Below are 13,095 nucleotides of genomic sequence, written 5' to 3'. Positions count from 1 at the left end.
AAAGCAAATGCTGAGTGCAAACATATGACCAACATCCGCAGGAATGGAATCACTCATTAAACCTTAAATGTTTTTCACTGGTCATGACATAAAGCTATGCTCTGTGGTTAACACGAGCTGAGATATGTGATCAACTTAAAAAGAAGCTGTTGACTGTCATGGCTGCATTGAGAAGAAAGATAAGAGACGAAGAAATAAACCCCTCTGGTTCATATGAATCCAATGTAGCAACAAAGGGTCAACTGTAGACAACGTGTTTCATGACTCCACCCTTTAAAGATTGTTTTTGTGCATTTCTGGACTTCTTCTATCATTAGTGCTGCTTTTTTGGTTTTGGTTTTATATCATTTTTTGTGGTCAGAACAGGACTTGGAGGGAGTGATCTAAAAATAGCTGCAGAGCTGGGAGACGTTCTGAGGGACACAGGAAGGGGATTTTAAATCATGCATGATTTTGGCTTGTAAAAGCACCATAAAATTCTTTATGTAAGCATACTCAAGAGCTGTGCATGTTTTACAAACACTAATGAGCCCGCGCTAACCTTCTCAACAGACACTTTTGGTCCTGATGCCCTGGCTATCTGTGAAGTTGTGCTGTTTTAAGCTAAATGCACATGCACAATGGCACATGTTGGTATTAGCAATTTAATGTTTAGCTAATTTAAAATACAAAGTTTAAGTGCGAGTTATAATAATATTGGACTGGTCCATCTTCAGAGGAAACTGAATATCAGGACACTGAAAATTGTTCCATTGCTTCTTGTAGATGTTCAAACTGGACACACTGACAGTCAGACTTTGACTTTGACTTTGACCAACAGCTACAAGACTTAAAAAATGGCAATCAGAAAAAGGTGAGATAAAAAGTCAAACTACACATAAATAAATGACAGCTTAAAGAATGAGAGGAGTCACTGTGGGGCAAAGTCACGTCTGACAAACTCAGTGTAAACTAAAAGGACAACAGAGGAGAGGAGACAGACAGAGAGGGCAGACAAATGGGGAAAATGAGGACAATGAAGACGAGGGCAGGAAAACAGCAAAGTGTGTAACAAAAGGTTACAAGTACAGGAGGTTGAAGAAGACACAAAATGACAGAAACGAGACACGAATTAATAAATGATGCCAAGAGCAGATGACTGCTCAGCAGCAGATAAAAGGAAAAATAAAAACCAGCGTGGTTTTTTTTGGGGGGGGGGGGGGGGGTTTGTGTATCTGTGTTTGTAAAAACTGTCAATCCCTTTCTAATCACAAGCATCAGGTAGTAATTTTTATTAGGCTCCAGGATGAAGGGACCACTTATGGCCTGGTCCTCTGTGATTTTGTTAAATAATGTGACAAATCTTCAGTTAACTGTAGTTTAAGTTATTAACAGTTAATTAATTAACCCTGTATCACTATATATAATTAGTTAGTTAGTTATAGTTCCACCATAACGTTATGAAAATGCCACACGAGTGAACTGTCAATATGAGGCAGAGAGCACAAATCAAAGAGCAGCAGAAAATCCTAGAAAGTAGGATTATCAGAAATATGTAGTAAATTTGTATGTGAACTGGAGAGACAGCTTCCTTTGCCTTTTTCCTTGCAAAAAGCATTCTGATCTGTCGTCTTAGCGTAGCGCTGCCTGTGTTGGAGACCTAAACTGTGTCAGTAATATTCCATTAAAGGTGATAATACAATCAGGACAGCGAGGCTTTTAGCAGATTATGGCTGCTGGAAGGAGAGCAACAGCATGTGTTTATCCGTGCGGTCTGTGCATGTTGGTGTGTCTGTGTGTATCCTTATGTGCATGTGGGCTAGTGGGTGTCACTGGCCTGTACATCTGCCGTTAAAAGGGATTGCAGTGCAGATTCAACACTGCAGGTATAAATAAACATCTGAGCGTAAATGGAAACATGATCACAGCAAAAAACATTAAGAGCATATTAATTTATCCATAGTCATATACCATGAGTGTCTTTTAATTTAGGTTTTATAAAATGACTCCAGGTCATTTTTTGAAATGTTGCAGGGGCATCATTATTATAATTATAATTATTTTTATTTATTTATTTTTATCCTTTTTATTATTTGTAGGAAACAAAGCTTAAAACTAACACTTTTTAAATTGAAATTGGAAGGTTCAATGAGAAAGTTTGGGATATCAGTTGTCGCCAAAAACCCTTTTTAGGGGAGTTTTCAAGACACAAACATAATCAATATCTACAAAGGTTTTTTTGGAAGAGAGCTAAAGAAATATGGGTGTCATCTGCATAGATATTATGAGTCTCCAGGTGCTTTTAAAAGATTTCACTTTGAGAAAGCATGTTCAAATGAAAAAAGGGTCCAAGAATCGATCCTTGGAGGAAACCATATAGCATAAGGTAACAAATTGTTACATGAGTGGTCAAACTTAACCCCATGTGACCACTCATGTGGGGTGGTCACAGTTACTCTTGCAAAGAATTGAAGAATTCCCTCCTCTTTATCTAGAAGCTTGTATGTTCAAATGTAGTCTCTGATCACTCAGGTGTCTTGATTCATTCTTTTTGCTTTTTAATGAAAATCTTGAAAAATCCATATTTTCTATGCAGTTGAGAACAGAATATGTCAGCGGTCTACATTCTGTAGTCTCTGCCATCTTTTGTTACCAGTGCTCTTTAGCAATTGTTGGATACCTATGTTGGCACCTTGAGGATAATGAGCAATGAAACCATTAGAGCCAGGTCAATGTATCACAAGACTGATAACTTTTACAATATTAGCTAATATAAGTGTATTAGCTCTATTAGTGTTGGCATTTGTAACAGCTAACAAATGAAAATACAAACAATAAATAAGACAGGTGAGAAACACCCTTTAATGTTGTTAAGAGGATTAACATTGCATAGTCTGTCCACTTGCCTGATGCCAACATGCATTTGGAACGGCACAAAGACAACAACTGACAAACATAACTGATCTGAGCAGAGCATAAATAACTCAAAGAATTACCACACATAACAAAGGTTACAGAAATCTGTTTAGGTTTTGTGCAGCTGAAAGAAAAACATAGTGGCCAAAATACCAGAATATCAGATTTTTAAATCACCAAATATCAGTATCAGCATTGGTCTTAAAAATCTTAAATCGCTTGGGCATTAGAAACCATTTTAACTATGACAGATCTATGTATAACAACATCAGTCCTGGTTACTAACATCATCTCCACCAATGGAAAACACTTCATCATTCAGTGTTTTCCCATTATATGTATGTACCAGGATGCCTGTGTTTTTAATGTAGTGTATATGTATGTATCTTTATAGAACTACTTTTTTCTGGGGAATCTTGGATGATCGGAACACATGGGTGGCTGCTAATTTCAAAACAATCTTACAGGGAAAAAAGAAAGAAACCAACATTCCCATAGTTGCCTGGGATTTTTTAAAGTATGGTTTAGAAATTACCTCTACGTGATTCCTTTTCAAAACTTTTTACAATTAACAAAGTGCCTGATTTCTATCCCCCTGTGTCCATCCAACTAGGATGGCAAAGGCACTTATGCAGAAAGATCTTTACGTCATGGATTTAACCTGCAGTCCATATAACTACTGGACAGCAGAAATGCAACGAGTTTTAAGAACATAAGTGCCCTTTATTTCCTGCTTGGCTGCATAGCTGTTATTTTAGGAATATCTGAAGCCTTGGACAGCTTAATTCCAAAACAAACATGATTTTCCGAAGGTAAACTGGATCAAGGTCTGCTGTTAAATTACAAACCAGGAGCAAGTGTGTGTGTATGTAAAGTACAAATCCTCTTTGAGCTCTGTGCTAATTATCACATTCTCTCACATCTTGGATTAAACTACAGTCACACCCCCACTAACACCCTGGCAACAGGACTCCACGGCAACAGTGTGGAAACAGGATACCATGGAAACAGCCTTTCTCCTCTAGGCACTGGTAGATGCTGGGAGTTGATGTCCAGGTGAAGGGGGTTGCGATCTGATTTGAATGTTTTCAGCACAGTTTGTTTGTTTGTTAAGCAAAAACTAAGTCAAATTTTAGAAAACTTGATGAAGGACTAGGCTGTTACCAAAGAACACAGTAAATGTTAATACTGTTCTCACAGTTTTGTTTAATTTTTTTAACTGTTTTTAACTTGTCTTAAATATCCTTCGTCTGTGCTAAAGCTTGTGTTTTATTGTTATTTTTATTGTTGTTTGTCTGTCAATCTGCCACCATGATTACACAAAAACTACCAAATTTCAGCAATGAAGAAGCTTAGCAGGGTTGAAAGAAGACCTCTTGGTGCAGATCTCTATCAAGGGATAATTTGCTTTCAGTGCAGAATTTTTGCAACTTGTCATCAGGAGTATGCAAAATCTAAATGAGCAATTTTCATGACATTTCTAGAGGTGAACCATGGTCAGAGGAATAAACCCTGCATATCTAGATCCCTATAGTAAAAAATTGCAAAACACTGCCAACATTAGGCCTGTGGGGATTTTTAATCATGCCTAATGTTTTTTTTCTTCTTCATTCCTCTGCTCATTAGGGGTCACCACAACAGATGATCTTCCTTCATCTTATCCTCTCCCTTGCATCTTCTTCTGACACATCAACGATCTGCATGTCCTCCTTCACTATATCCATAAACCTTGTATGTAATCTTCCTTTTTCTTTCCTCCTGCCTCAATGGCATTACCAGTCACAGTCCCTACATTTAAAACTCTTCTCTATAGCCACCATACTACCTTCCCTTCTCTGTCGCTGCCTCTAAACGTGCCTACCCCCACTCCTCTTCCTTTGTTTTCACTCAACAACAGCATAAGAAATCTCATTCTCAACGATCCGCATGTTTGATTTGGCAAAGATTTAACACCAAATGTCCAGTACAGAGAGTACACTGGCTCCATGGTTTACTTCATGGCTGTTTTAATAATGATTAATGGTTGTGGAAATGGTTCAGATTTTTGCCAATTTAATTACAACTTAATATGTATGATATCTGATATCTGAGTTTATCGTAATAGCATTAGAATGTTTTTTGACATTGGACAAACCAGACAAATTCATTTGGTTTAGAAATCGAACTGCTCTGTTGGTTTAGGACCATTAGTCCAATCAATCAAATTGGGCACAGTCTAGTCCAGAAGCCCATAAATATAATTAAAGACTTTTAAATCAGGAAAGACAAAATACAATAGAAATTATGAAATATGCTATGTTTCATTTATTGTTACCCAGAAAATTGTGACATTTGATAGTTGTATACTACCATAGCATCATGGGAAATGTAATTAAATTCATATCTTGTAACATAGCTTTATTTTAGATGAGGCAGAGCTGTTTCACCTACACATGCTGGGGGGCGGAAACAAAAAACAAAAAAAAGAAGTGATTTAAAGGAGAAAAAAAGATAAAGTGGAAACAGAGAGGAGAGAATAGAGAAAGACAGAGCTGCCAGAAGGGGGAGGGAGGCTGACTGAGCAGCTCTTAAAGCGGTTGGTTGAGCGAGATGGAGAAGCACCAAGAGAGTGGCCGCAGGGAGAGAGAGAGCATCAGAGGGAAGGGAAAAGAAGAGAGAGAGAGAGAGAGAGAGAGAGAGAGAGAGAGAGAGAGAGAGAGAGAGAGAGAGAGAGAGAGAGAGAGAGAGAGAGAGAGAGAGAGAGAGAGAGAGGAAGCAAAACTGATGCAGCTGTGTTTGGAGCTGCTGAATATAGGTCACACATCTCCAGTGACTGTTCCCTTACCTCCACTGAACCAGATTCCTGCAGTATGCACTTCATACCAAATCCGGCATAATTTGTACCACAATGGATTGGCATGGGCTCTGCTTAATTTACCCTAAGGTTTTTTCCATGAACACCCATTGCACGAAAGAAAAAGGACCGATTTTTCTTTTTCTGCAATTAGAAGACACTTTATGCTGTTCAAGCCGCATAAAAATGCTTCCATGAATGTTTCACTGCATATGTGCAAATTGCCATGGAGAATGCACACTGAATATTACATTTTTATAATCACCCTCATAGTGTGAGAAACCTTTTATTGCTCCTCAGCTACTCTCGGTACAGGATACAGCGACCACTCAACAAATTGAAAGGTAGTAAATAAAGATTTACTGTTTATTCAGTTACACGGACAAGCAAGCGAGACAGAAACAGAAGGGTCTTTAGTGAATATCAAACTGGATAAAAACAAATGGCACCAAAGCTGTTCCTTGCCTATTCGCACATGCCTATCTCACAGTTATTGGTTCATTTCAGCTTTACACCCGTTCAAATCTATTACACGTGCACTGACACGAACGCAAACTATCACCTCTGAAAACAAATGTCACCCAACTCACTCATAAGCACATTTAGATACTCAAATTTAGATACTCAAGTGCTGACAGCAAAGTACTCAGCAGTCATCATGAAGCAGCTCCAGGGAAAATTATTTTTGATAAAACTGATAAAACATAAAACTGTATGTATAGAATCTATTAAAGACAAAGCACTTAAAATGTTTGCTGATTGTGCTCCAAAACTTCCAGCTTCTGTAAAGCCCAGTCAGGTTTACATATAAACAACAGAACTGAAGCTAAGACATTTTTAAAAGTTTTTAAAATTTTAACCCAGTTTAGGAAATAACTTGTTTGAAACTAGCTAAGAGTATCTAAGAACTTAAGAAGCACTTTTTAAATTTAAAAAACACTCAAAATACCAGATGGAATCTGCACCAGGAGTAACAATTTGTTTTTTTTCAGCCACCATAACAAGGAAGTGATTGGGTTCTTTTCATATTAAGAGTGCATAAAGTCACCACAACTGCCATAATTGACTACTAACCAGGCCAGTATGATTATGCGGAGATTATACAGTAGTCTAATACCACCTGATATTTCATGCTTGGCTGGATGGCCATCACATTTTCTGCCTGGGTTGAGAGAGACAGAGACAGAGCGGTCAGTTGTTCACTCTTTTTTTTCTTCAGCGATCCAAATGGAGGAATGCAGGGGTACAGGATGGAGCAATGAAAGCAGAAGAGGAAAGAAACTAAGTGGATGCTGGACAGACACCTCCCAGAAGGATTGATTACTCAGCACCCGACTACTGCATGAAGTCATGTTTCTGGGTAGCAGCTTATGCATGTCTGCAGGGCCTCGTAACTCAATAAGTCACTCCATTTTCAGATCTAATGCAGCCTTTCATAGTCTGTGCAGTGTGGGGCTGCTTTATGGTGGTCTGTGAATCAATGCTATGATCAATATATTACAGACAAACTGATGGGAAATGAAGCGGGAGTGTTGGTTTTTGTGTTTTAGTGTAGTTGTGTGGTAATCTGTGGGCTTATGGTGGTTATGTCATGCAGTTTGAGAAGAAGTATGATCAGCAGTGATTCTCATAGCTCTGGTGCCCAAACATATACCCTCACAACCACTAGCACATGGATACACACACACTAATAAATTGCATGACATCACTGCCAATGTGAGAGGCATTTAAACCCATATCAGATTAACTTAAGATGGGGGGAGGATAAGTAGCTTGGAGAGGATGGATACTGGCATCGGAGTCAGTGGACGAGACTGTTTGGGTGCCTGAGCCACTAAATGGGGGGTCTGAGGAACAAGACACAAATGAAGACAGGGACTGGTAGGAAGCTTGTATCTCCTGATTAGGGTGTGAACATGTACGGCAAAGGACCTATAAGGAAAGAAAATAAAGCAACAGACAATGACAGCCTAAAATGCTTACAACTCTGGATCAGATTAGAGGAAAATGAGACTGGTTTTGTCATCTTAGTGGGAGAGTGGGAGATTGATTAATAACCAATGTTTTACTTAATTTTCAATTACAAGGGCAGTTAATTTATCTCCCTCCTGCTTCACCTATTCGGTCTCACATACACACAAACACACACACAGACATATCCCTTGCACTGCTCCTCCTCCCTCCTCTTTTACCTTCCTCTACCGGCCCAAACCCTGCCATGGATCCGATCTCTATCCCATTCACAGCGCAATTTAAAAAAAAAAAACATACACACACACACACACACAGAGTGGGTCTGTTCGCGGCAGCATGCCGTGGTAGGGCTGTTGCTGAAGGCCAACACGGTTTACCCTCCCTTAACAGATTGGCTTTAATCCGGCAGTCATCCTTATGGATGCAAAAGCCCATGTCAGCTCCCGTTTGGCCAATTTTTCTGCGGCTCTGCTCTGAATTAATTCACCAAGCCGGTAGTCAGGCCCTGATCCTCTGCAGTGATAATGAAACAAACGGTGTTTTTCCCCCAGATACATGAAGACTATAACATATAGTGGGACCAGGCCTTCCTCTGGGTTTTGGGGGGGCGGACGGTGAGGATGCTTCTGCTCGACGGAAGCAAAGCGGCACCTGCCATAATTGACGTGAATCAAAATGAAACCGTATCTTGCAGTATAGACATGCAGCGGTGTAAATCCAGGCATCATCACGCCATTAATGTCATTCATGTTTATCTCCGTAACCGTGACACAGATTCTCAGTGGCCTTACCTCTGCAAAAAACGCCTCCATCCTGCCTACTCCTCCCTGACGACTCGCGCCCGGCCCGGCAGAGCGCAGACACCGGCTCCGGTCTCGGGTGCGCAAATCTCACCAACTGAAGAGTGAGCCTGTTTGTCGAGATGAGGGAAAGGTAGCAGTGCCTCTGTGTTGGTGTTTCCCATTCAACGAGCGTTTATTCTATGACCTCCGAAATAGCCCAATTTCTCAAACACACCTCAGCTGCGTCCACGCTCTATGCGCAAAGAAAACCACACATGAGAAAATTCCACGGAGGCTGAGAGGAAAAAAATGAAAAATGTCCACGCCAGGGATCCGTCGGAGGAACGCTAATTGAAGCGCCCCGGTTTTCCAGGTCTGCCTGGTTTGTGTATCAGCGTATGTGTGTAGATATATGTGTGTGTATGTGTGCACGTGTGAGGATGTGAGTATCCTGCGTGGGGTTGCGAGAGGACCAGTCCGGGGGTAGGATGAGCTTGACGCTGTCCACTCGCACACACCGATGGGGCGGTGCAGACACAGCCCCCTCCGATATAAAGCACACATTATAAGCTCACACGTACAGATGTGCAAGCAAACCTTAACCAGCGCTTTTGCGGTCACAGACAGTCCACCTAGAGGTGAGATGACGCTTCTGTGGTTGTTGACAGATGAAAGAACCTCTGTCCCTCTTGGTCTAATTACTGATGATCATCCCGAACCAGATTATCCGGCTTCATCCCATCACGTCAGTGTTCATAAAGCAATGAGTTCCGGAAAAAAAGAAAGAAAGAAAAGAGTATTTTTGTTTTTATAAATGAAATAAGATGATAAATGCTGGTGAAGCAGGTTGCCTTGTTTGGAGAGATTAGGTCTCTTATTTAAAAATGTGTTCTGTCAAAATGCTCGAGAATGAAAAACTCAAAGCCAATGTAGACGGTTTCTTTTTGTTATAGAACTACTTTATTTAAAAAAATTAATGTGTTAATGTATTGTAATGTATAGTTTTTTGATGTCTGATCTTTTTCAAAAGCATGTGCCGCAAAAAAAATCATGAACAAAATTATTTGAATTTTATTGTCTTGTAATTTCATTTACCAGTGAATCACAAGATGTTGCTATTGATGTAGCTCCCAGAGTATTAGTGAGCATTTGAGTAATAAAGACATCAGATAGATTGTATAAAACCTGTTACCACAGCTGTTACCTTCTGTGCAAAAAATTTGCTTGTGTATCAAGAGTATAAAGTTATTATAACCATTAAGGCCATGAATACAGACAAGCTGACATGGAAGTTTATAAAGCTGAATAAATGATATCTAAATTAGCAATGAGGCAAGTGCTGTCAAGAGCATTCATGCTTTTCCAAAACCAGTGCACAAAGAGAAAGTGGGGCCAGAGGGATTGGTGATGGTGGTGGGGGGCATTGCTATATAATCTTTCTTTCTTTCAAAAAAAAAAATGTTGCTTGGTGTATAGGAGTAGACTTGGTTACAGAATCAGTCAGAGCCCCTGCCCCCAGGCTGAAAAATGATATCTCATGACACACACTCACACACACACACGACCATAACAGTGAGGGTGAAACATCCCCAAATCAGAAAGAAAAACCAATGAAGTCTCCAAAGACCACAGTTTGGTATAAATAAACAGACAGCTGGTTTATGTGATGTGGACCGTGTGAGGTTTTTATTCTTCTTTTCACAGCACCAGGCTGCAGGGGCCAGGTGCAGCTTTTAGGAGCCCAGCAGGCTGAGGCCTCTCTTGGGTAAAGCACAAGCTCAGCCTGTTCCCCACGGAGCCCTGGAGGTATAGGGATGGAGAGGCTCCTGTGTTCATGCTTGGAAGTATTATTTAGCTGTACCCTCCGTCTTCATCAGAGCAACAGCTCAAAAACTAGACCTGCCAGCAGGGCCCCATGCGCGTTTTGTGTTTGTGATTAGACACATACACACATGCATGTACACAAACACTCAGGAAATGAGACCCAATCTTACTGATCATTTCTCTGATCTCACTTTTGAAGGAAAAGGAACATTGGTACTCTGGGACTTTCACCTGATTTTGAGCATCAATTTTACACCTAATGACTGGGGTTTGTCACACTAAGACAGTTCAGGTAAAGTTAAGCAAAATGGAAATGATTAGTTGATTTATTGATTCACTGATTAAATGCTCAGCACAAATTGATCCAAAAAATGTTTTAATTATCATCTTTAAAATTTACTAAAACATTTTTTCTACTTCCAGACCATCAAATGGGAAAAAATTCCTGCTTCCTTCTGTTTTTTTTTTACTGTAGTTGAAACTCTCAGGTCTCAGATGTTGCAAAAGGGCTTCCACAAATGATCTCTTAAGCAAAATAAAAATGTCTATGATGAAAAAATCTGTTGTTTATTGTTTCCAGTTCAAGTTTTAACTACACAACACACTGATCTTCTTTTTGATTATCTGTCAGCACTAAACCCCTCCTGGCTGCTACATGAGGGTGATTTAAACAAACGCACTGACTGTATTTTTGATTTTTACATGGGAGTCAATAGAGCAAAAGTAACAGCTACAAATTTGCCCAGAAAGATCTCTGATGCGGAAAGACAGAGGAGTCGTTGCTGTTCATGACCCAGCAGACTAACTCATCCAATGTTCACATGTGTACAGGAACACACACACACACACACACACACACACACACACACACACACACACACACACACACAAGCATTGAAATACACAGACAAGAAAGTATGGGCTATTAAATTCTCATTACCATGACAACACCAGGACTGAGTGACCCTCAGCAGTGAATTGTGGGATAGATTTTGTTCCCTGCAAGTCAGGAGCAACTCTGCTTACTCATCTGACCACAGCTTCATCTCTTTCCCCTTGATGTCTCCTTCTCCTCTTACTGTTAACTGAATATTTGTGTGGGTGTGGGTGGGTGTTGTGGACAGATCATCAATAAGTCTGATGGTACTCTGGGTGAAAACTGGTTAAATACTAAAGGTGGTCATACCAAATATTGACTTTCAAGCTCATTTGTATTGTGAAAACTCAGTTTTTACCTTACATACTGTACTTCCACCCACTGCACCTATTTGCCACCTTCCAAGACCGGATCAAGACTTTTGTGTAATTTAACAATTGAGTTGACTGAGTGTGTGCATGTCATATGTTGCATGTGCTAACAGGCATCACTCCCGGTGATACATGCAATCAGTTTTATGAGCAGAGCACCCATAAATCTTTCTACATTTATTACCATCTTTCATTTTAAGTCTTTGATCTTCTGTGACCTCCCCCTCTCACTTTGGATGTGTTTATGGTTGTCTGAAAGGACACGTTGATTGAAAGAGCTCCAGAGAAACTCAGCGTGAAATGTCCCAGTTGATCATCAACCCTACTTTGTAGTGATTAACTGGTAAAATGGGGCAATCCAAAATAAGGCCTCGGGGCTATATTTAGTTCTCAGCAAGTTCTATAAATGGTCACACAAAGACAAAAAAAGCATTGTGTGGTCAGATACATGGACAGATATGCATCACAGAATAGTTTTTAGGTTACATGGGATCACAGGGAGTATTTAGTCAATGTTTTGTATTTCTTTAAATATTTATGAGGTTGCATTCTTACGAAAAAATTCATTTTTTCTCTGATGGAGCAGATGGGTCATCCTTTGAATCCACCTCTATATGATAACGTTCAAGCTTGTGACCAGGATAAACTAAGGTTTTGGGGTTTTTTTTTTTAGTTTATTCTGGATTTTTCCCATTTATGATGTGACAGTGATTTCACAGACGTAATATTCTTCACTAACAATCCCTTGGGTAAAATAAAGGAAAAGTAAAGTAAGGAAAATGTATGAAAAATGGCCTGCGACTGATTTACCACTCTGCCTCCAACATTCCCATTATGAAGAAGGCTTTTTGTTCCAGATATTACTGCAATCATCCTCAAATATCAGCAGCTGGGTAACCTTTAGGAGTTTCATATACAATCTTTTATTTATCTTTTAGTCATCAAATATGTTAATCAAATTAGGTTTCATCTCTTTATTAAAACAGTCTCTGACTTGTAGATATTTAAAGAAATAATTTAACAAGTGGATAAAAGACTCGCAGCCCTTGTTGTTAGCCAGAGCCCTGTAAGATCGTATAATGTGCCCACTGGCTATTTTTCTTTTATGAAAATATTTAAACATGTCTCTGTCTTGCAATAAATCACCAAAGTATTATTAAAAGTATTATTGCAGTTGCAGTAAAGTATTATTACTGCAACTGTAGCAGTTTTGTTCACATTTAAATGTTGGTTTGCATGCTTTTACAATAATAAGAGATACACACACAGGCTTGGTGTAAGGAATCTGAGGTTATTAAGTCTTTCTAATTTGATTTGTTTCAAATTACTCATAAATATCAAATCTCTGCCAGCAGAGGACAAATACTTATTTTAGCAATGCTCACTGAGATACTCACCAACACATAAAGACAAACCCAGTTAAAATCAGACACAAAGACTTGAAATACAAAGCCTCATTTGACTCAGAAACCTCTTTAAGTTAGCGCTAACAAGGTTTTGGTTTGTTTAGCAACCAAACTATAAGAGAGAGCTAGAGTT

The 13,095-nt window shown here is 39.4% G+C and overlaps 1 protein-coding gene across 3 annotated transcripts in view; it reads right to left on the bottom strand.

Moving 5' to 3' along the window:
* The window catches only part of myo10l1 (myosin X, like 1), a 48,328-nt gene extending 39,367 nt beyond the window's left edge, over positions 1–8,961 (bottom strand). For 2 of the 3 annotated variants that reach the window (XM_023155600.3, XM_004540316.5), the window contains exon 1: positions 8,494–8,961. In XM_023155600.3, coding sequence (XP_023011368.2) covers positions 8,494–8,514 — 21 coding nt within the window. In that variant the 5' untranslated portion in view covers positions 8,515–8,961. The remainder of the gene's footprint in view (positions 1–8,493) is intronic. The other variant, XM_076877409.1, reaches the window with a different exon arrangement.
* Between the last annotated feature and the right edge of the window lie 4,134 nt (positions 8,962–13,095).

This window comes from Maylandia zebra, linkage group LG19 (genome assembly GCF_041146795.1).
Source record: "Maylandia zebra isolate NMK-2024a linkage group LG19, Mzebra_GT3a, whole genome shotgun sequence".
In the NCBI taxonomy this organism is placed as follows: Eukaryota; Metazoa; Chordata; class Actinopteri; order Cichliformes; family Cichlidae; genus Maylandia; species Maylandia zebra.
The sequence above is the reverse complement of the archived record's forward strand: the minus strand, read 5'-3'. Positions and strand labels throughout refer to the sequence as shown.